Genomic DNA, 20,881 nt, shown 5'->3' on the forward strand with positions numbered 1-20,881 from the left:
TTGTAAAAGGGATGTCATCGCGCTGTGCTGAGCTGTCAGAGTGCAGCAGAGCAGACATAGTAGGAGAATAAGAAGTGGTGGAGGAAAGTTTAGAACTGGTGGTGGAAGGTTGAACTAGATGGACCTAGGTCTTTTTTCAACCTAAGTAACTATGTAACTATGTAAGGAGAGAGGGAGCGCTCTGCTCCCTCTTTCATCATTCCTTTCAAATTGTATCGGCAACTGTGATGCTGATGCTCTTGAAAGTGGGATCCTTGGATGGGGCCCCGGTGCCACTACTGACACCGAGCCCCTGAGATTCATGGGCCCCATAGGAGTCGACTCCCTGCCAACTGCGAGTGAGCCCCCCTGGTGGTCCCAAGGTGCCGGCACTTGCCCAAGTGCTGCTGCTGGCCCAGCAGGTAATAGACTGACTTACCAATGACGTCTCTAGCTGAAGTTATTCATCTTCGTTTTCCTCTTCATCTGGTACTGACTGCTATCATTTCTTCCTTCCATGACTCAACTCTGCAGAAAATAACACAGTCACCTATAACTGATCACAACCCAGAGCACATTCCCCTCTTTTTCCCCAATTTCTACGATACATTGGTTTATTGTTCCCTCCATGGAAGACCGTATCCTCAAAATTAAATATTACAGCAGTAATAATGTCTTATAATTTGCCCCTACACTAACTATCTCCACTATTTGCCACCATAGACTAATAATGTATGTTCCTCATTTTGGCCCCATATAGTAATTGTCCCCTATCCTATCCCCCTTTATTTAATAATGTCTCCCATTCAAACCCTCTTTATTTAATAATGTCTCCTATCCTGGCCCCTATGTTCCCCCATTCTGGGCCCTTATGTTCCTCCATCCCAGGCCCCTAAACAGCCCCATCCTGGGCTCCTATATCCACTACTCTGTCCATTCACACAGGAAGGAACAAAAAGATTCTCACCTTCCTATACTCCCCTTTAGTTCTTTTACGGCTTCATATCTGGCGCTGTCAAATGGCCACACCACCCATCCAAGGTCACGCGCAGACGTCAGAGCGTGGCGCATAGCAGTGTTATTAAAAGATGTGATGTATGCACACAGACATGCATACACATGCTGAGAGGCGCACGTGCCTGCACGCTGATGAGTACATGCACACATACATGGAGATGCACTGACATGCAAACATATGTAGACACACATACATGCACACACGCGCTTACATAGACATGTAGACACAGATATGCAAAGACAGTCAGACAAATGCATGCAGACATGCACACTCATGCAGACAAACACATACATAGACACACAGGCATGAACACACTTTGACATGCATACAGACATGAAGACAGGCATTCATATGTAGACACAGAAATGCACACTTACATACATAGACACAGACAAATGTACACACAAACACAGACATGCTGACACACAGACAGGCATACATACACATTGGCAGATGCATAGAGATGCAAACACACAGAAAAACGTACACACATGCAGACAAGTGGATGTAGACAGACACAAGCACATATTCACACAGACACGCACATGAACGCAGACTCACACACATACTTAACCGCACAGACCGATCCATGCACTCATACAGACATGCACACACACACATAAATAGGAACATACATACCCATAGAACACAGCCAGGCACACAAGGAACACAGACAAGCACAATTACATAGACATATACATACAGTTACATACACATGTACACAGATTTATACTCATTCATACAAAAAAGTCATATAAACAGACATATAAATATACTCAAACATATACACACATATTGGGGGAGATTTTACCTTCCCCCAGCTTGTCTCTGGTTCTGCCCACAACCTCCACTGAAGATCCTCTACGGTAGGAAGCAGCAGTTTAGGGCGCACTGTGTGACGTCACAGCAGACACGGTTGCGTCTGTTAACTGTGACACGGTCAGTGCGGCACACGAACAACTAAAGGCACAGTGCAGCCCCAGCCGGCGTAATAACAGATGACACTGGCTGAGCCGCTGGTGGAACTGCCTGGGTTAACAAACTCTGGTTAACCAGCCCTATAAGACGCACGGGGGGCCCACTGAAGACCCAAGGCCCATTGTGGGATCCCCGGTGTCCTAGTGGACCAATAAACCTACAGAAAAAAAACTCCACAAGAGATTTTTTTAAAAAAAATATTTATCTTTATTAACAAACATCTGCATGATCTGGGTATATACTGCCACCTTGTGGCATTAGGATTCTATGCATTGTATGTTTAATCCTGCATATAATTGAGTGTAGTCTGCCACCTTGTGGTATTATTAATTATTGCGTCATATTGCTTTATTTATGTGAATTATTCTAGGTGTTTAATTCTAGAATACTCTTGCTTTCCAATTACCGCTCGGACCATGGTATTTCTGTGTTCATTTTCTCCTTTGAATTTTAATTTCATTTTAGTCAAGTTTGTTAATAAAGATAAATATTTTTTAAAAAAAATCTCTTGTGGAGTTTTTTTTCTGTAGGTTTATTAGATTGCTAAACTCCCTTTTACTGATTTAAGGTCGGTCGTCCTAGTGGACCAGTCCGAATCTGAACGTATGTGTTATGTACTAATTTTTACAAAAATGTATTTATATATTAACTGTGATTCCTTCCACTCCTAGCCTTATAGCAGTCATGGCGAACCTTTCACAGGCCGAGTGCCCAAACTGTAGCCCTAAACCCAATTTTTTTTCCGAAGTGCCAACCAATCATATTATGTAAATAATTGATTGTAACCTTACCTTTGCAGTCTTCTCTTCTCTTCAGCAGGGGGCATCACGCTCGTGCATGCTTACCACACATTGAAGCTGAGCCCTTTCCAGACACAGCAGTTGGACTGATCTTTCTGGAAAAAATTGCAGCATATTAAGGCTGCTTTACACGGTACGACCGATTGTGCAATTTCACAATCGATCGTACCCGCCCCTGTCCTTTTTGCGTCACGGGCAAATCGCTGCCCGGGTCGCACAAAGTCAGTAACCCCCATCACACGTACTTACCTCTCGTGCGACCACGCTGTGGGCGGCGAACGCCCACTTCCTGGAGTGGGAGGGACGTTCGACGTCACACGGCCGCCGGCCAATGGAAGCGGAGGGGCGGAGATGAGCGGGACGTAAACATCCCGCCCACCTCCTTCCTTCACATAGCCGGTGGCGGCCGCGTGACGCAGGTGAGCTGCTGTTCATCGTTCCCGGGGTGTCACACGGAGCGACATGTGCTACCCCGGAAACGATGAAAAACTAAATTAAACGATATTATGGAACCTAGTGAGCAGTACACGACTCACAATTTGTGAGCGATACTGCGTCACTAGGAGGTGTCACACAGTCCGGCATCGCCAGCGATGCCGGATGTGCGTCACAAAAACCGTGACCCCGACGATCTATCGCACGATAGATTGTCTGGTGTAAAGCAGCCTTTAGACAGAGATTTTAGCATGGAATGCAATCAGATTTCACCCTGTAATCCACATCTACATTTCAAAGTCTGAACTTCTTGAAATCCCATAAAGACGTACGAATTTCTCCCCTCCCCTTTCATTGTGTAGTTCTGTCCCCCTTCCTGGCCACTTCCTGGTAAACATATCCCCCATCCTGATATATATTTCCTAAATTCTGGTATATTTGTCCCCATCATGGCCCCATCCTGGTAAATATACCTCATCCTGGTAAATGTACCCCATCCTGACATATTGCCCATCCTTGTAAATGTTCCCCCATCCTGGCATGTACCCCATCCAGGTAAATGTCCCCCTTCCTAGCATGTACCCCTTCCTGGTAAATGTTCTCCTTCCTGGTAAATGTACCCTATCGTGGCATGTTTCCTCCATCCTGGCATGCACGTTTCCTCCATTCTGGCATGCATGTTTTCCCCATCCTGGCATGCATGTTTCCTCCATCCTGGCATGCATGTTTCCTCCATCCTGGCATGCATGTTTTCCCCATCTTGGCATGCATGTTTCCTCCATCCTGGCATGTATGTTTTCCCCATCCTGCCATGCATGTTTCCTCCATCCTGGCATGTATATTTTCCCCATCCTGCCATGCATGTTTCCTCCATCTAGGCATGTATATTTTCCCCATCCTGCCATGCATGTTTCCACATCCTGGCATGTATTTTTTCCCCTTCCTGGCATGCATTGTTCCCCATCCTGGCATGCATATCCCCCCCATGCTGGCAAGCATGTTTCCCCCCCCATCCTGGCATGCATGTCATCCCCCCCATGCTGGCATGTGTGTTATCCCCCATGCTGGCATGTGCATTCCCCCTCCCCCACCCCATGCTGGCATGTGCGTTCCCCCACCCCCACCCCATGCTGGCATGTGCGTTCCCCCACCCCCACCCCATGCTGGCATGTGCGTACCCCCACCCCATGCTGGCATGTGCGTTCTCCCCCACCCCATGCTGTCGCTGGCCCCCCCATCCCCACCTTGGCACAGCCACACACGAGTTATAAAAAAAAAAGCAACACACAACTCACCTTCCTGCACCCGCTCCCCCGCTGCGCGCCGCTGGGTCCTCACTCCTCAGTTCCCACGCGGCCAGAAGACATCATTACGCCGGCGCCGCTCGCTGACGCTCCTCTATCTCCTAGGCAACACACCTGCAGCCTGGGGGAGGAGGAGTGTCAGAGCGAGGAGAAATGTCTCCTCCGCTCCAACACAGATTTGATCTGCTGGCGCGACTGCACCAGCAGATCAAAGCGGCAGGATCAGGCGACAGCACGCGTGCCAGTAGAATGGGCTTTGCGTGCCCCTGGTAGCACGTGTGCCATAGGTTCGCCATGACTGCCTTATAGCATCATATTTACGATATTTTGAATAAGTTTGTGCACTAATAAAATATAAATTGTCGTTTAACACATTTATGAAATTCAATCCCCATTTTAACACATTTTTATTAATATTTTTGTTTTACTTACATGCCTACTTATCCATCTTTTCCCAAGTGTACTGCAAAAAGTGAAGATTTTGCATAATTTTAAACATAATCGTGTGTAAACAGCTGGAATTTTCCAGAGGCAGATACTGGAATGTCCCTGTGCAAGAAGCTTGTTCAGGGCCCCTCTCCCCTCTATACCAAATTTTTGATGTGTAGGTTGATGTACTGCAGCTCTGCATGCTGTTCATTGAGGCTAATCTGCATTTGACATGTTTGTTTTTTTTTTTTTACCTGTGATGGATGGATGATGATGATGGAGGGATGTGATCACAAGGAAATGGACAGCATGTGACTGAAATATGAGTGTCTGAGCAACGGGTCTGAATACTTATGACCATGTGATATTTCAGTTCTTGTTTAATAAATTAGCAAAAATTTCTACATTTCTGTTTTTTTCTGTCAAGATGGGGTGCATTAATGAGAAAAAAATGAACTTTTTTGAATTTACCAAACGGCTGCAATGAAACAAAGAGGGAAAAATTAGATGGGGTCTGAATACTTCTGTACCCAATGTATATGTATATATCAAGATATATAGTGATTATTGAACATAGGCTTGCCTCTCCCTAAAAAGTTCCTAAGCTAAGGTGCCTTCCTGTTAGCGGAGGTGACCGTAGGGTTCATTTTTTTAGGGAGAGACAATGTCAGCCTATGTTTAATAATCAATATATATCTTGATATATACTGTACATATACAGTGGGTACGGAAATTATTCAGACCCCTTTGAAATTTTTACTCTTTCATTGCAGCCATTTGGTGAATTCAAAAAAGAGAGACAAACCTACGTTTAATAATCACTATACATCTTGATATATACATATGTGTATAATCCCCTGCGCTATGATTGCACGTTCTACATTTAAATATTTTTATAAATATCACTGAATTGTATTTTTAAATGCTTTATTAAAGGTTATTTTTTAGATTGGAGTATTGCCTTTTGGTTTACAGATTTTGATGACTCCAAGGATAGTTGTCTCATGAGTAGAGACTCACACGAGCACCTTGCTTTTCTTTTTCTGCGGCAAAAGGAGCTGTGGAAAGAGAAGGCGCAATAGGGTCTTACCCGGTATGACACAAGGGGGTGAATGCAAATGAAAGCACTCACCTGGTAGGGTTGTGCCAGTCACAACCCCTTAGCAAGCATATATGTAGCGTGGAAGGCAGCAGTCCTGCAGCATGGAGGTATATCAGATAGCAGGAGAAAAGCAGGTTTAAATACCGCGCCAAACCACAGGAGTCCAGATGATGTTATTAAAATTCTTCCCTTTATTTTCACAGGTCTATGCGTTTTGAGGACATATCCGTCCTCTTCCTCAGGACAATGTGCAGAGAATAATATAGCAGAGGGGGGCCACAGGCTCCCATATATATGTTACAAACAAGCCACGTATTCACTATTTGCGTCATCACCCTCCCTGTGACTCATGGACACGTGGGGAGAGGATAAAGTTCTGAAAGTTGAAGAGAAAGAAAAAAAGGAATAAAAAGAAAAAAAAGGGAGAAAGGAACAAGAAGAAAAAAACGAAAAAGGGGAAAAAAACGATGTGGTGGAATTGTGCTGATAGCAGGGCAAAAATAATGATGTATGGAGATATATATATATATATATATATATATATATATAATTGCCTTATTCTGTCTGTCTGTCTGTCTGTCTGTCTGTCTGTCTTGCTCCAAAATTCTGTCCTTACGGTGACACAAAGCTGATTGGCACAACAAGACTATTGCTTTCACCATTACTCCTATCGAACAAATTCCACCTAATTGTTCCAACAGAATGGATAATCTCAGCAAAAAGGAATCCTTTTGAATACATAAATTGGATACCTTGAAACCTAAAGGCTTGAACTTGGTTACAGATTTGTCTTTTTAGTTTTTTTCTTAAATGGTGCAGTCTTTCCTATTGTCATATATGCCTTATATTTGTTGTTGTCATAAGGTTCATAATGCACTTCATTTCTCATAATTTTTTTATTTCACATATTTTAAATTATATATTATATTACATACTCTATTATGCTACATATATTTTCAGATGCGTTTTAATTTTAATTATCATCTATATATATAATTGCCTTATTCTGTCTGTCTGTCTGTCTATCTGTCTGTCTGTTTGTCTGTCTGTCTGTCTGTCTGTCTTGCTCCAAAATTCTGTCCTTACGGTGACACAAAGCTGATTGGCCGCTGGGCTCGCCATGGCCCCGCCCCCCCCGCACGGATTCGCCGCTCGCCCAGGCTGCGCCCCCACACGGATTGGCCGGCCGCTCGCCCAGGCTCCTCCCCCCCCACGGATTGGCCTCTCGCCCCGGCACCCTGCAGGCATTGGCAACTCTGCCACGCCCCGCCCCCTCACGCAATGCACGCTAGCTCTGGCCCCGCCCCCCCCCGCATTCCCCGAACCGACACGGTCACGGAGCCACGACTACCAGGTGAGTACTGTACCCCTGGGAGCCCACATCGGCGTACGCCACCAAACCAGCCGACACATACCCTCGCATTGCTGGGGCTGGCCGGCGTATGCTGGTGTGGGCTCCCGTGCGAGCAGGGGACGAGATACGCTGGTAACCATGGTAGCATAGTTACCAGCTCATCAAGGTCCTGCAGCGGCGGAAAATACACACACGCACACACATAACAGCAGCCAACAGCACTACCAAACATGCTCCATCCGCCATGCTGCGCACTCCCAAACGTGTTCCATCCGCCATACTCCGCACTCCCCATCGTGCTCCATCCCCCATGCAGCGCACTCCCCATCGTGCTCCATCCCCTATGCTGCGCACCCCCCATCGTGCTCCATCTCCAATGCTGCGCACTCAGAAACGTGCTCCATCCGTCATGCTGCGCACTCCCAAACGTGGTCCATCCGCCATGCTGCGCACTCCCAAACGTGCTCCATCCGCCATACTCTGCACTCCCCATCGTGCTGCATCCCCCATGCTGCGAACTCCCAAACGTGCTCCATCCGCTATGCTGCGCACTCCCAAACGTGCTCCATCCGCCATGCTGCGCACTCCCAAACGTGGTCCATCCGCCATGCTGCGCACTCCCAAACGTGCTCCATCCGCCATGCTGTGCACTCCCAAACGTGCTCCATCCGCCATGCTGCGCACTCCCAAACGTGGTCCATCCGCCATGCTGCACACTCCCAAACGTGCTCCATCCCCCATGCTGCGCACCCCCCATCGTGCTCCATCCCCCATGCTGCACCAGCATCAGCCTCTCTACCCGCAGCATCAGCCTCTCTGCCCGCAGCATCAGCCTCTCTCCTCCCAGCATCAGCCTCTCTACCCGCAGCGTCAGCCTTTCTCATCCCAGCATCAGCCTCTCTGTCCCCAGCATCAGCCTCTCTGACCCCAGCATCAGCCTCTCTCATCTCAGCATCAGCCTCTCTCCTCCCAGCATCAGCCTTTTCGGTCCCCAGCATCAGCCTCTCTCCTCCCAGCCTCAGCCTCCCCCAGCATCAGCCTCTCTTCTCTCAGCCTCCCCATCCCAGCCTTCCCCAGGATCAGCCTCTCTCCTCCCAGCCTCCTCCAGCATGCCATGCTCCTCTGCCGACACTCACAGATCAGATCGCATACACTCACACACACCCACACACACCCGATCGCATACACTCACACACACCCACACAGACCCGATCGCATACACTCACACACACCCCCACACACCCGATCGCATACACTCACACACACACACACATTGACGATATTGCACATACGCGCTCATACTCACAACATCCGGAGATACCACATGCTTCTGGCCATGTGATCCTCCGGCAGGTCCTGGAAGCTCACAGCACAATATCGCCGCCGAGAAGCAAGCGATATCCCAGGATGTTGTATGTGGATGCGATGTGATGTGTGTGTGAGAGTGAGTGTGATCTGATGTGTGTGTGTGTGTGTGTGTGTGCTGTTATGTGTGTGCGTGTGTGTATTTTCCGCCGCTGCAGGACCTTGATGCGCTGGTAACTATGCTACCATGGTTACCAGCGTATCTCGTCCCCTGCTCGCACGGGAGCCCACACCAGCATACGCCGGCCAGCCCCAGCAATGCGAGGGTATGTGTCGGCTGGTTTGGCGGCGTACGCCGATGTGGGCTCCCAGGGGTACAGTACTCACCTGGTAGTCGTGGCTCCGTGACCGTGTCGGTTCGGGGAATGCGGGGGGGCGGGGCCAGAGCTAGCGTGCATTGCGTGAGGGGGGCGGGGCGTGGCCGAGTTGCCAATGCCTGCAGGGTGCCGGGGCGAGAGGCCAATCTGTGGGGGGGGCGGAGCCTGGGCGAGCGGCCGGCCAATCCGTGTGGGGGCGCAGCCTGGGCGAGCGGCGAATCCGTGCGGGGGGGCGGGGCCATGGCGAGCCCAGCGGCCAATCAGCTTTGTGTCACCGTAAGGACAGAATTTTGGAGCAAGACAGACAGACAGACAGACAGACAGAATAAGGCAATTATATATATAGATGATAATTAAAATTAAAACGCATCTGAAAATATATGTAGCATAATAGAGTATGTAATATAATATATAATTTAAAATATGTGAAATAAAAAAATTATGAGAAATGAAGTGCATTATGAACCTTATGAGAACAACAAATATAAGGCATATATGACAATAGGAAAGACTGCACCATTTAAGAAAAAAACTAAAAAGACAAATCTGTAACCAAGTTCAAGCCTTTAGGTTTCAAGGTATCCAATTTATGTATTCAAAAGGATTCCTTTTTGCTGAGATTATCCATTCTGTTGGAACAATTAGGTGGAATTTGTTCGATAGGAGTAATGGTGAAAGCAATAGTCTTGTTGTGGAACAAAGTGCAGTGCTTGGAAAGACCGTGAAGCATGTAGCAGATCTTGATATTATGCCTGTGTGAGTTCAAGCGGTTATGCAAATCTTGACAAGTTCTACCGATGTACTGCTTGCCACAATTACAGCCAATGAGATAAATGACAAAATTGGATTGGCAAGTAAGGTGGGATTTAATGAGAAACTCCTCTGTTCCCTTAGAGGAGCTAAAACTGGTGCGCCTATGGCAAGTAGTTTTGCAGCATAGGCAATTTCTTATACCACATCTATAGGATCCAAAGGGAGCAATGGAGTTGTTAGTTTTTAAAGGAGCTGTCCTGATACGACTGGGGGCTAGGACATTTTTTATGTTGGGGGCTCTCCTGAAAGTTATGCCTGGAAGGGGGGGGGGGGAGAATGGTTCTCAGAAAGGGATCATTTAGTAGAACATTTCAATGTTTTTTGAAAATGTTTCTGATGCTGGTATTGTCACTGCTGAAAGTAGTCTGAAAATTGAGGTTGAAAGGGCTCTCATTGCTTCCCGAAGCAGAGCTGGTAAGGACTTTAGGTGCAATGAGGTCTTTCTGTTCTAGCATTATGGAAGAATGATATGCTTTCTGGACAAGAGTTATAAGGTACTCCTTCTCCAAGAAACGTTCTCTGAGGATTTTTACCTGGTCATTGAAGTCAACTAGACGGAAACAATTTTTTCTGATGCGCTTATATTGGTTGGCTGGGATGTTCCTCAGTTATTTGTTGTAGTGTTCACTACTGTAATGAATGTATCCATTGGCATCTACTTGTTTAAAGTATGTTTTGGTCAAAATTTTGTTATCCAGATGAAATATAGTCAAATCTAAAAAATTAATAGCGGTTTTGTGATAAGAGAAAGTGAAATTTAATCCCCAATTGTTCTGGTTCAGGTGCTGCAAAAAGGAGTCAATGTTGTTTTGTTTGTTGTCCCAAATTACGAACAGATCGTCTATGTAACGCTTGTATAGAATTAAATTACCCTCAAAAATACTGTTCTGGATGAAGATATACTCGAAGATTCCCATAAATAGGTTGGCATATGAACATGCAGCTTTGGATCCCATCGCTGTGCCCAGTTTCTGATGGAAGAGTTTATCTTCAAAGGTAAAAAAGTTATTGTTTAAAACAAATTCCATTCTTTCTAATATAAATTCCTTTTGAATAGGTGGAATATTGTCATCTTTTTCAAGGAACAGGGATAGGCATAATAAGCCAAGGTGATGTGCTATATTGGAGTATAGCGCTGAATTCCTCAGGTAGCTGTCTAAATTAAGCACATATGGCTGCAGCTACCTGAGGGATTCCACCCACCTCATTAATTCTTTACACAACATCAAATGGGAAGATTCCTTTTTATTTCTCACGATTGATGTGTCAGCGCTATACTCCAATATAGCACATCACCTTGGCTTATTATGCCTATCCCTGTTTCTTGGTGAAGGAGTACCCTAGAACTCTTGTCCAGAAAGCATATCATTCTTCCATAATGCTAGAACAGAAAGACCTCATTGCATCTAAAGTCCTTACCAGCTCTGCTTTGGGAAGCAATGAGAGCCCTTTCAATCTCAATTTTCTGACTACTTTCAGCAGTGACAATACCAGCATCAGAAACATTTTCAAAAAACATTGGAATGTTCTACTAAATGATCCCTTTCTGAGAACCATACCCCCCCTCCCAGACATAACTTTCAGGAGAGCCCCCAGCATAAAAAATGTCCTAGCCCCCAGTCGTATCAGGACAGCTCCTTTAAAAACTAACAACTCCATTGCTCCCTTTGGATCCTATAGATGTGGTATAAGAAATTGCCTATGCTGCAAAACTATTTGCCATAGGCGCACCAGTTTTAGCTCCTCTAAGGGAACAGAGGAGTTTCTCATTAAATCCCACCTTACTTGCCAATCCAATTTTGTCATTTATCTCATTGGCTGTCATTGTGGCAAGCAGTACATCGGCAGAACTTGTCAAGATTTGCATAACCGCTTGAACTCACACAGGCATAATATCAAGATCTGCTACATGCTTCACGGTCTTTCCAAGCACTGCACTTTGTTCCACAACAAGACTATTGCTTTCACCATTACTCCTATCGAACAAATTCCACCTAATTGTTCCAACAGAATGGATAATCTCAGCAAAAAGGAATCCTTTTCGATACATAAATTGGATACCTTGAAACTTACGGGCTTGAACTTGGTTACAGATTTGTCTTTTTAGTTTTTTCTTTCATGGTGCAGTCTTTCCTATTGTCATATATGCCTTATATTTGTTGTTCTCATAAGGTTCATAATGCATTTCATTTCTCATCATTTTTTATTTCACATATTTTAAATTATATATTATATTACATACTCTATTATGCTACATATATTTTCAGATGTGTTTTAATTTCAATTATCATATTATATTTATATACGATCCAGCATCAGTAATTTTATAGTTGCCTTTTCCCTTCCTGTTCTACGCATGTATATTGATAATAATGCTCAGAATATTTTGCATATTTTTTAATTAATTTATTTTTTAATGTTTTCTGCCCCTGGGGGGGCATTTACCCTCCCTTTACTGTTTTTATCTATTAAAATTCTCCTTCCCTCTCCTTCCCTAATTTTTTCAGGTTTCTATATCATCATCACATCCCTTGAGCCTTGGGTCCGTCTCCCAGGTGACCCCGTTGTCCACACAAAGGGTTAATTTTTTTAAAAAAATTTCCCCCCTTGATTCCTTCCTTTTCCCCGGTCCCGGGCCCCTTTTAGTATATTGATTTTGTCTAATTTTTAATATCATATCGAGGTGCTGCCTCAGTTTATCCTGTTTATCATTCAGGTTTCAACTTTTTCTTTTAAAATTTTATATGACATTTATTTCTCTTACTGTTATATTGCTTTTATTCCCCCTGCACGCTAACTACTTGGTTTTTCCGTGTTAGCTTTCCCCAGTTACCCACTTTGCGCAGACGCTCTGTACCCTACATCTCATCGTGTTTGTTCACTATATGTCTGCTTTTGTACATCACAGTATTTCCACACTTCCTCTGCTCCTTTTCATATCATTATAAGGGTCTTATTGGATTTAATTAAAAGCCCTCCTTTCATGCTAGCAGAATAATATAATTAACTGCATGAACCTTGCTTTTTCTTTAATTTACAAATACTCTTGCACATTATTTATTTATCCCCTTTTTTTCCACTATTTTTGCTCATTTTTCCAATCTGTTCTTCAACCACCACCACTTTTTTTTCCTCAATTTTGCCCATTCGGCTATTTAATCCCCCTTTTTTTCCGTTGCTTTTAAAGTTTCATATTTTCAACCACCTCCACTCCCTCAGCCGCGGATCCAGCATTATTCCCTTTGCACGTTAGCACTGTTGCAGGTGCTGTTCACTCTGGTCTTACTCGGCATTCACCTTAGATCACCCCGCGCGCAAGCGCGCACACTTTTTTCCCACACTGTCAACCTTTAATAACCTTCACTGCGGGTTGTTACTGCTCCCGCTCTTTACCTTATTCTCGTCATGTTCCTTCACTCCGGTCGGTTACAGATTCACCTTAGATCACCCCTCGCGCAGGCGCAAGCACCTTTTTCCCACGCTGTCACTTTCCAAACAACCCTTACCGCGGGTTGTCATTGCTCCCGCTTTATGCCCTTTTTCTTTACCACATATCCTCATCAGTCCATTCTCTCTAGCTTTTTCACATTCCCTTTCCCTCATCAATATTGCGGCAAGGGTTCAATTGAATCCATTTAATAAAAACAATAATAATAATAAAAACATTTTTTTGTTTAATAAAAACATTTAATAAAAATATTTTTTTGTTTCTATTCCTGTTTCACAATATATACAATCACCACACTTTATTTTTTCAGTTGATTGTTTATTTTATCTTATTACTTCATCTCACAAACATTTACATACATATTTTATAAAAAATGTTTGTACCATGTCTGCCTTTTTTTTTTCTCTCTCTTTTTTTCTATTACCTTGTATTCACCACCGTACATATATATATATATATATCCATACATAATTATTTTTGCCCTGCTATCAGCACAATTCCACCACATCGTTTTTTCCCCTTTCTCGTTTTTTTCTTCTTGTTCCTTTCTCCCTTTTTTTCCCCTTTTTTTCCTTTTTTTCTTTTTCTTCAACTTTCAGAACTTTATCCTCTCCCCACGTGTCCATGAGTCACAGGGAGGGTGATGACGCAAATAGTGAATACGTGGCTTGTTTGTAACATATATATGGGAGCCTGTGGCCCCCCTCTGCTATAGTATTCTCTGCACATTGTCCTGAGGAAGAGGACGGATATGTCCTCGAAACGCGTAGACCTGTGAAAATAAAGGGAAGAATTTTAATAACATCATCTGGACTCCTGTGGTTTGGCGCGGTATTTAAACCTGCCTTTCTCCTGCTATCTGATTTGCTTTACTGCGGGCAGAGTCTAATTCATAAGTGCATATGCGTGAACCAGCGTGGTTTATGCACAAGGTGCTATATTTCGCCTGGGTATGTGAGTGACGCTGGAGACATCATCCCCATTAACTGGCGAAATATAGTGCCTATGCAGATGTGCCGCCCCAGGAGTGCTGGTCCTGTTCGGGGACGCCACAGTGTAGGGAATCTTCTGGCCGTCGGTAGGTCGGGTTAACTTCTATGGGAATCATGACGCCACTCTCGGTGTTGTGGTCAGGGGGTGACCGCCACTGCAGTTTGGGGACCGCCTGGGGCTAATGATAAGTGCAGTAAGATGATGTGGCCCCCCGAGAGTGGGGCTGGCCCCAGGGCACAGGTGTAGGTGCGCAGTGCAGCAGGTCGCAGAGTAATTCACACACAGTCCAGTAATGTCTTTCAGGGTTTTTACTCACTGTTAGATGGTAGCTGTGAGTCAACCCGGGCGATGCTGTGATAGACTGTAGGATGGAACCAGGCACCTTCAGGCTGACATAGGGGTGACTGCTGACTCGCTGACCTGTGTGGAGCCGTTGTCCTGCAACATCGCGATGTCCTCCTGTCTGCCAGCTCGCTGATGTGTGTGGAGCCATGTGCGCACAGCGACGACGTCATCCCTATGCTCACTGTTCTCTACACAGATCAGCAGACAGGAGGACATTGCGATGCTGCAAGGAAGTGACCGGTGAGTATACCGTACTTATTCACTCTCCCCCGCTGATTATGATGTGCGGGGAGGCAGTGAATATAGCCACACATGATCACTGTAGGCTGTAGTTGCCAGGGGTGATCACGCGGGCCGGCTATTTATTATGCACGCATTCCCCGCCCATCCTCCCGCTCACCTGTCAGCGCTGGCTTCAGCGCTGAGACATGATGGGCGGGAGGATGCGTGCATATAAAATGAGCGGGCCCACGTGCTCGTGACAGGCGCTGCTGCAGCCTGCTCATGCCCCCGATGACCCACTCCACTGCAGCACCTTCATTCTCCACAGCCCTACATTCAGACTATAAGATTCACCCCCTACTTTCCCCCAACATTTGGGAGGGAAAAAAGTGCGTCTTATAGTCCGAAAAATATGGAAACTGACATTTTTAATTAACCCCTTTATAGTCAATTGACATGTTTTAAATTATGTTTTTAGATAAAACATGCAGATATACAGTATATTTAAATTGTGAAAGAATAGTAATTTAACATGTTTTGGTTTTTTTTTTGTATAGGCTGACAAATTTCAGATGTACGTGTCATACTGCAAAAATAAACCTGATTCCACCCAACTCATATTAGAACAAGCAGGATCTTATTTTGATGTAAGTGCAAATATGTGTTATCGTAAACAAAAACAAAAAAAAAGTATAGTCTCATAAAACTTTTAAAACAATCAAATATGTTTTCTTATCATAGCTTATAAAATCATGTAAATATGTTAAATATAACCCTTTATGCCTTTTTTAGTTTACTGAAAAATGGATGCAAATTCATATTAATTTCGATCACTAGAGTACTAAGAAGAAATCTTAGAAGCCAAAAAAGTACAGCTTAAAGAAGCAATCACACAAAACTTTGTATTGCCTAAACCTATATAAATATACTGTATATGTAATGTAAGTGTAGCAATATACTCACCAATTCTGTCTTACCCAATTTCCAGTGACGCAGTGCTCCTTTTCTGGGTCACATGACTTTTATTTTGAATTGGTGAATCACACAGGTCTATGTGTGAGCCGCAAGTTGCTTTCATAATGTAAGGCTATGTTCACACAGGATTTTTTGCAGCACTTTTTCCTGACCAAAACCTAATGCTGTGGCAGGATGTCTCCTGGGAGTCATCTGTGGTTTTGGTGCGATTTTTGAGTCGTGATATCAAGACCAGCAAGGGCTCAAGAGTACCCGAGTGCTGGGTCGGGCTGAGATTGACCTGGATCCGGCACTCGGGTATTAAGAAAAAAAAAAAGTAAAGCAAGCACGGTATACTTACCAGTCTCCAGTAGATGCTAGAGTGTATGGGCTCCTTCCTAGTATGACGTCTTCAACAGGCCCCTATCACATGGGGGGCAAGGGGGCGAAGCATGATTGTAGTGGCAGGGAGGAAACATCTCCAAGCTCACTAGCCAAGCCATTCACATCCCCTAACCCAGCTGGTCGCACCCACTAACCTAGAAGGAGCCCATACATTTTAAACTCATCCATACCTGCTCCCGCGGCCCCTCCTACTTTCGGTGCCGCTTATTAGCCTAATGCATATTCACTGCTTGTCCCGCCCACCCTCCACTGAAGTCTGCAGGTCTATCGTACAGTAAAAAAATAATAAATGATGTATGGTCCTTGCATATTTTGATACCCAGCACAGAGAAAGCCTACAGCTTTAGGCTGCAAGCCCCCCCCCCACCCCCCGCTGTGGTCTTTATCTTGGCTGGGTATCAAAATAAGAGGGACCCAACACGTTGTTTTTTAATTATTTAAATAAAGAATTAAAAAAAAAAACAGCGTGCGGTCCCTTTCAATTTTGATAGCCAGCCAAGATAAAGCCCACAGCTCTGGTATTCTCAGGCTGGAGAGACCCAGCCTAAAAATAACAGCCTGCAGCCACCCAGGATTGTTGCATCCATTAGATGCGACATTCCCCCGCACTTTATCCGGATCTTCCAAAATTGCCCTGGTGCGGTGGCAATTGGGGTAATAAAATGTTAATCACAGCTTATAGCTGTGACTAAGCCCTAGATTGGTAATGGCAGGCATCTGAGACACCCCCATCACTAATCTGTAATAAGGGACAACAAATTAACACACACACCGGAAAAAGTCCTTTATTTGAAATTAAATTACAAAAAGCCCACTCTTTCACCACTTTTATTAACCCCATAATCACCCCTACAGGTCCTACGTAATCCACATGAGGTCCCACGGCGATTCAGCTATGGTACATCTGAAGATCGCAGCGAGCGCCATAGAACAAGACTCCCCACCGTGAGCTCCAGAGAAAGAATGAGCCACGTGATCACCAGTCACTTCACTCAGGTGATTCCCGGTCACAACTGGTGATACCTGTGACCGTAAGTAGCCTGAGTGAGGTCACCGCAGAATGCGCGGCTCACTCACACTCTGTATAGACCCACAGACCGGGCCTGTAATTGGTTGTAGTCAGATGCTGGGGGCACATCTGACTGCAACCAATCACAGATGAAAGCAGTGAATATGGAATGAGCGGGGAAGTAGAGGAGCTGCAGAAGTGTACAGCTGATCCGGGGGTTCGGTAAATATAGTGTGCCTGCTCCAATCCCCTATCCCCACCACCTTTTAAGTGCCGGCCAGATACCCTGGATCAATTCAATCTAGTGACAGGTGGACTTGCAGGGTATCTGTGAGTCCACCTGTCACTAGGGTGAAAACCGTAGCAAAAGTGGTGAAAAGAATTGACATGTTCATTATTTTCAGTTACAAGTGAAAAGGTTTTGGTACTGTGTTAGCCAGTTGAAAAATTATTGAATGTTCTCAGTGAGAGGAACAAAATTATAATCTTGTGATACCTTTTAATGGCTAACTAAAATAAAATAAAGTGATGTTACAAAGCAAGCTTTCGAGACATCTCAGGTCCCTTCATCAGGCATGGTATGACAAAATATCTGAAGAAACACAAATATATACACAAACAAAGCAGAGGGATGGCATAATAAAAGACATTTAAATAAACAAACACTGAGCTTAGAGAGTGAAAAGGTATCACAAGATTATAATTTTGTTCCTCTCACTGAGAACATTCAATAATCATTCTTTTCACAACGCAGCAAAACCGGAGGTATTTCATAAAACCGTCAGGAAAAAATCCTGACGTTTGTGTGTGTGTATGAGATTTCAGAAATCTCATAGACTTTGCTGGTATCGTTAAAGGCAGCATTTTATTAGCATGGATTTGCATAAAACCAAGGCAAATCCGTAGCTAAAAAACACTGCAAAAATTCCCAGTGTGAACATTGCCTTAGTCTATGGAGTATCAATAAGGCGCTTTTCACTTAAAGTTAGTACATATCCAATTGTCTATTTCCAAGTCCGGAATTAAGGTTTCTAATGTCTTCAAAGAACTGCTGTACATATTAGGTTTATATGTTATTTTTTATTTACTACATCCCAGACTTGAAATATACCCTTTAAAGTAGATTTCTGAAGGGAGAGGAGTTACTAAAATGAGAAGGTATGATAATGCTTGAAATTGACAAGTATGTTGATTTCAACTTGAATCCATAATATGTATCTATTCACTATATAACGCCATACACATCCTTCTGTCAAAGTTTAGCCAGTGGGTAAGCAGTGCTAAATTCACATCAACATAGCACTGCACACTCGCCGGTTACCAACCTTGCCCACCCACACTAGTGTCCAGGGGCGTACGTAGTAATCATGGGGCCCCATAGCAAAAGTCTGAATAGGGCCCCCCCACCTGATAAAAAAATCAAATAAAATATTAAAATAATAAACAGCGCACATCTGGGGGGGACATACAAGTTACTGGAGGGACATATAAGTTACTGGGGGACGGCATACAAGTTACTAGGGGCGTATATACACATTATGAATTATTCTTTATTCTAGCCAGGCTCTACATCTACCAGTCCAGTAAGTAGACTATTACCGGGAGCGGATCCGTCTGCAGAGCACCAGTTTACGCAGTGCTGTGCTCCTGTTTTGTGTCCATCTGAGTCTCTGCCAGGTGCAGACGCCGTGCTGAGCCGCCTGTGAGCAGTACAACCACCAATGCTGCCGCCCGCCTGCCTCCAAATCTCCTCTCTCTGGCTGTACGTCAGCCAGGGGCACAAGCAAGTTGAGCCAGAGAGAGGAGCAACAGAGCAGGAGGAGCCTCTAGGACACTGCAGTGTACACGACGCGCTGGCGCTGAGCTGCAGACGCTGACAGTCTGACACTCAGCCTGGCTGGGAATCAGGGGCTGGCTGGAAAATTTTGGCTTGGGGGGCAAGCACAAAGCAGTGGCCCCTGATAAGTGACCTATAATTATTGGTTATGATTCATTAAAGAGCTGGTCCAAAACTAAATTTTACTTTACTTCTAAATCTGTTATAATACAATCTTTTTTCTAATATACGTAAATGAAAAATTCCCTCACTACTCTGCTTTATTGTTTTGCTTCTTCCTCTCTGATGACACTTTGTTTGAAAATACCCAATGCACCCTGGGATACTCAAACGTCATTAAGGGGCAGAGACTTTGGTCAATCTGCAGCCTCCGCCCTCTTGCTGAAACAATGCATCATCAGTGACTTAGATTTCAGGGGCCGGGCTAATCCGTGTTTTACTTTGCATGCACCAGCTGTCAGTTCTAATAGATGCTCAGTAGAATCATGTCACTGCACTATTCTTCACACTGCACAATGAAAGTGCACTCCTTCGCCGGCTCTGTTCAGAAGTGACGTCACTTGCCGGAATGGCGCTGGTCTCTGCTTGTTCGTTTTTTACTTACCATGTACATTGACAGTGCGGTCTGCTGCCAGCTTGTCACTTGTAATCAGAGCCGGTGAGGGAGTACACGGCCATTGTGCACTGGAAATAATTCTACACAGTTACAAGATTCTATTGAGCATCAGTTGTAACTGACAGCCGGCATATACTCAATAGAGCAGGGACTAGTTCAGCCCCTAAAATGGACGTCACTAATGACAATTCATTTCAGGGAGGGCGCAGAGGCTGCAACAGTGACCGCAGCCTCTGCCCCCTGACTGACTCGTTTAAATGGAACCTGTCATCAGAAATTTAGCTTTAAAGCTAAAAGTTTCCCCCTCTGCAGCTCCTGGGCTGCATTCTAGCAATGTTCCTGTACTTTTTGTGCCCCCTTTGAAACCAAATTAAACACTTTATAAAGTTGTACCTTCTTGTCTGCCATTCTTGTAAATTATCCATGGGGGCGGGCTCTCTGGCGTCCGTTGCTGTCCCTCCTGCAGATTGACGCCGTCCCCCATTTCTCCATTTCATATCTCAGGACGCGGCCCACTGCGCCCGAGGTCCCGTGCAGGCGAGGACCGCTGGTGACGTGGTCGCAGGCACAAGATTATGGGCGGCGCTGTGATTGCATCGCAAGTGCCCGCCCATAATCTCGTGACCGCGATCTCCCCTCTGCCTCCAGCGTTCTGCGCAAGCGCGGAAAGATGACCCGACGTCACCTCCTTCCCATCCTGCCCTGCAGCAGGAAATAGATGGGAGGAGCGGTGCAGCACAGCACAGGTTACAAAAAAAAAGACGTTTAGTGCTTTTCACTTTTCAGAAGACAATGTGTGTCTTTGTTTGATTTTACATGTTTTTTTTTACTGTGTACGTCGCTCAGATCCTCTCCGCGTCTCCTCGTATTCTGTGGTGGTCTGCTCCGCTCCTCCCATCTATTTCCTGCTGCAGGGTAAGATGGGAAAGGTGATGTCGGGTCATCTTCCAGCGCTTGTGCAGAACGCTGGAGTCAGAGGGGAGATCGCGGTCATGAGATTATGGGCGGGCACTTGCACTGCAATCACAGCGCCGCCCATAGTCTCGTGCCTGCGACCACGTCACCAGCAGTCCTCGCGTGCACGGTACTTCGGGCGCAGTGGGCGGCGTCCTGAGATATGAAATGGAGAAATGGGGGACGGCGTCAATCTGCAGGAGG

At 45.1% G+C, this 20,881-nt stretch overlaps 1 protein-coding gene across 14 annotated transcripts in view; it reads left to right on the forward strand.

Annotated features, from left to right (window-relative positions):
- TRIO (trio Rho guanine nucleotide exchange factor) overlaps window positions 1–20,881 on the forward strand; it is a 3,493,742-nt gene that overhangs the window by 1,153,431 nt on the left and 2,319,430 nt on the right. For all 14 annotated transcript variants that reach the window (XR_012724343.1, XR_012724344.1, XR_012724345.1 and 11 more), the window contains exon 30: window positions 15,460–15,549. Coding sequence is in view for 11 of the 14 variants with exons in the window: in XM_075314973.1 (XP_075171088.1) it covers window positions 15,460–15,549 (90 nt within the window). In the remaining 3 variants the exon portion in view is untranslated. The remainder of the gene's footprint in view (window positions 1–15,459; window positions 15,550–20,881) is intronic.

This window comes from Anomaloglossus baeobatrachus, chromosome 6, assembly GCF_048569485.1.
Source record: "Anomaloglossus baeobatrachus isolate aAnoBae1 chromosome 6, aAnoBae1.hap1, whole genome shotgun sequence".
Classification (NCBI taxonomy): Eukaryota; Metazoa; Chordata; class Amphibia; order Anura; family Aromobatidae; genus Anomaloglossus; species Anomaloglossus baeobatrachus.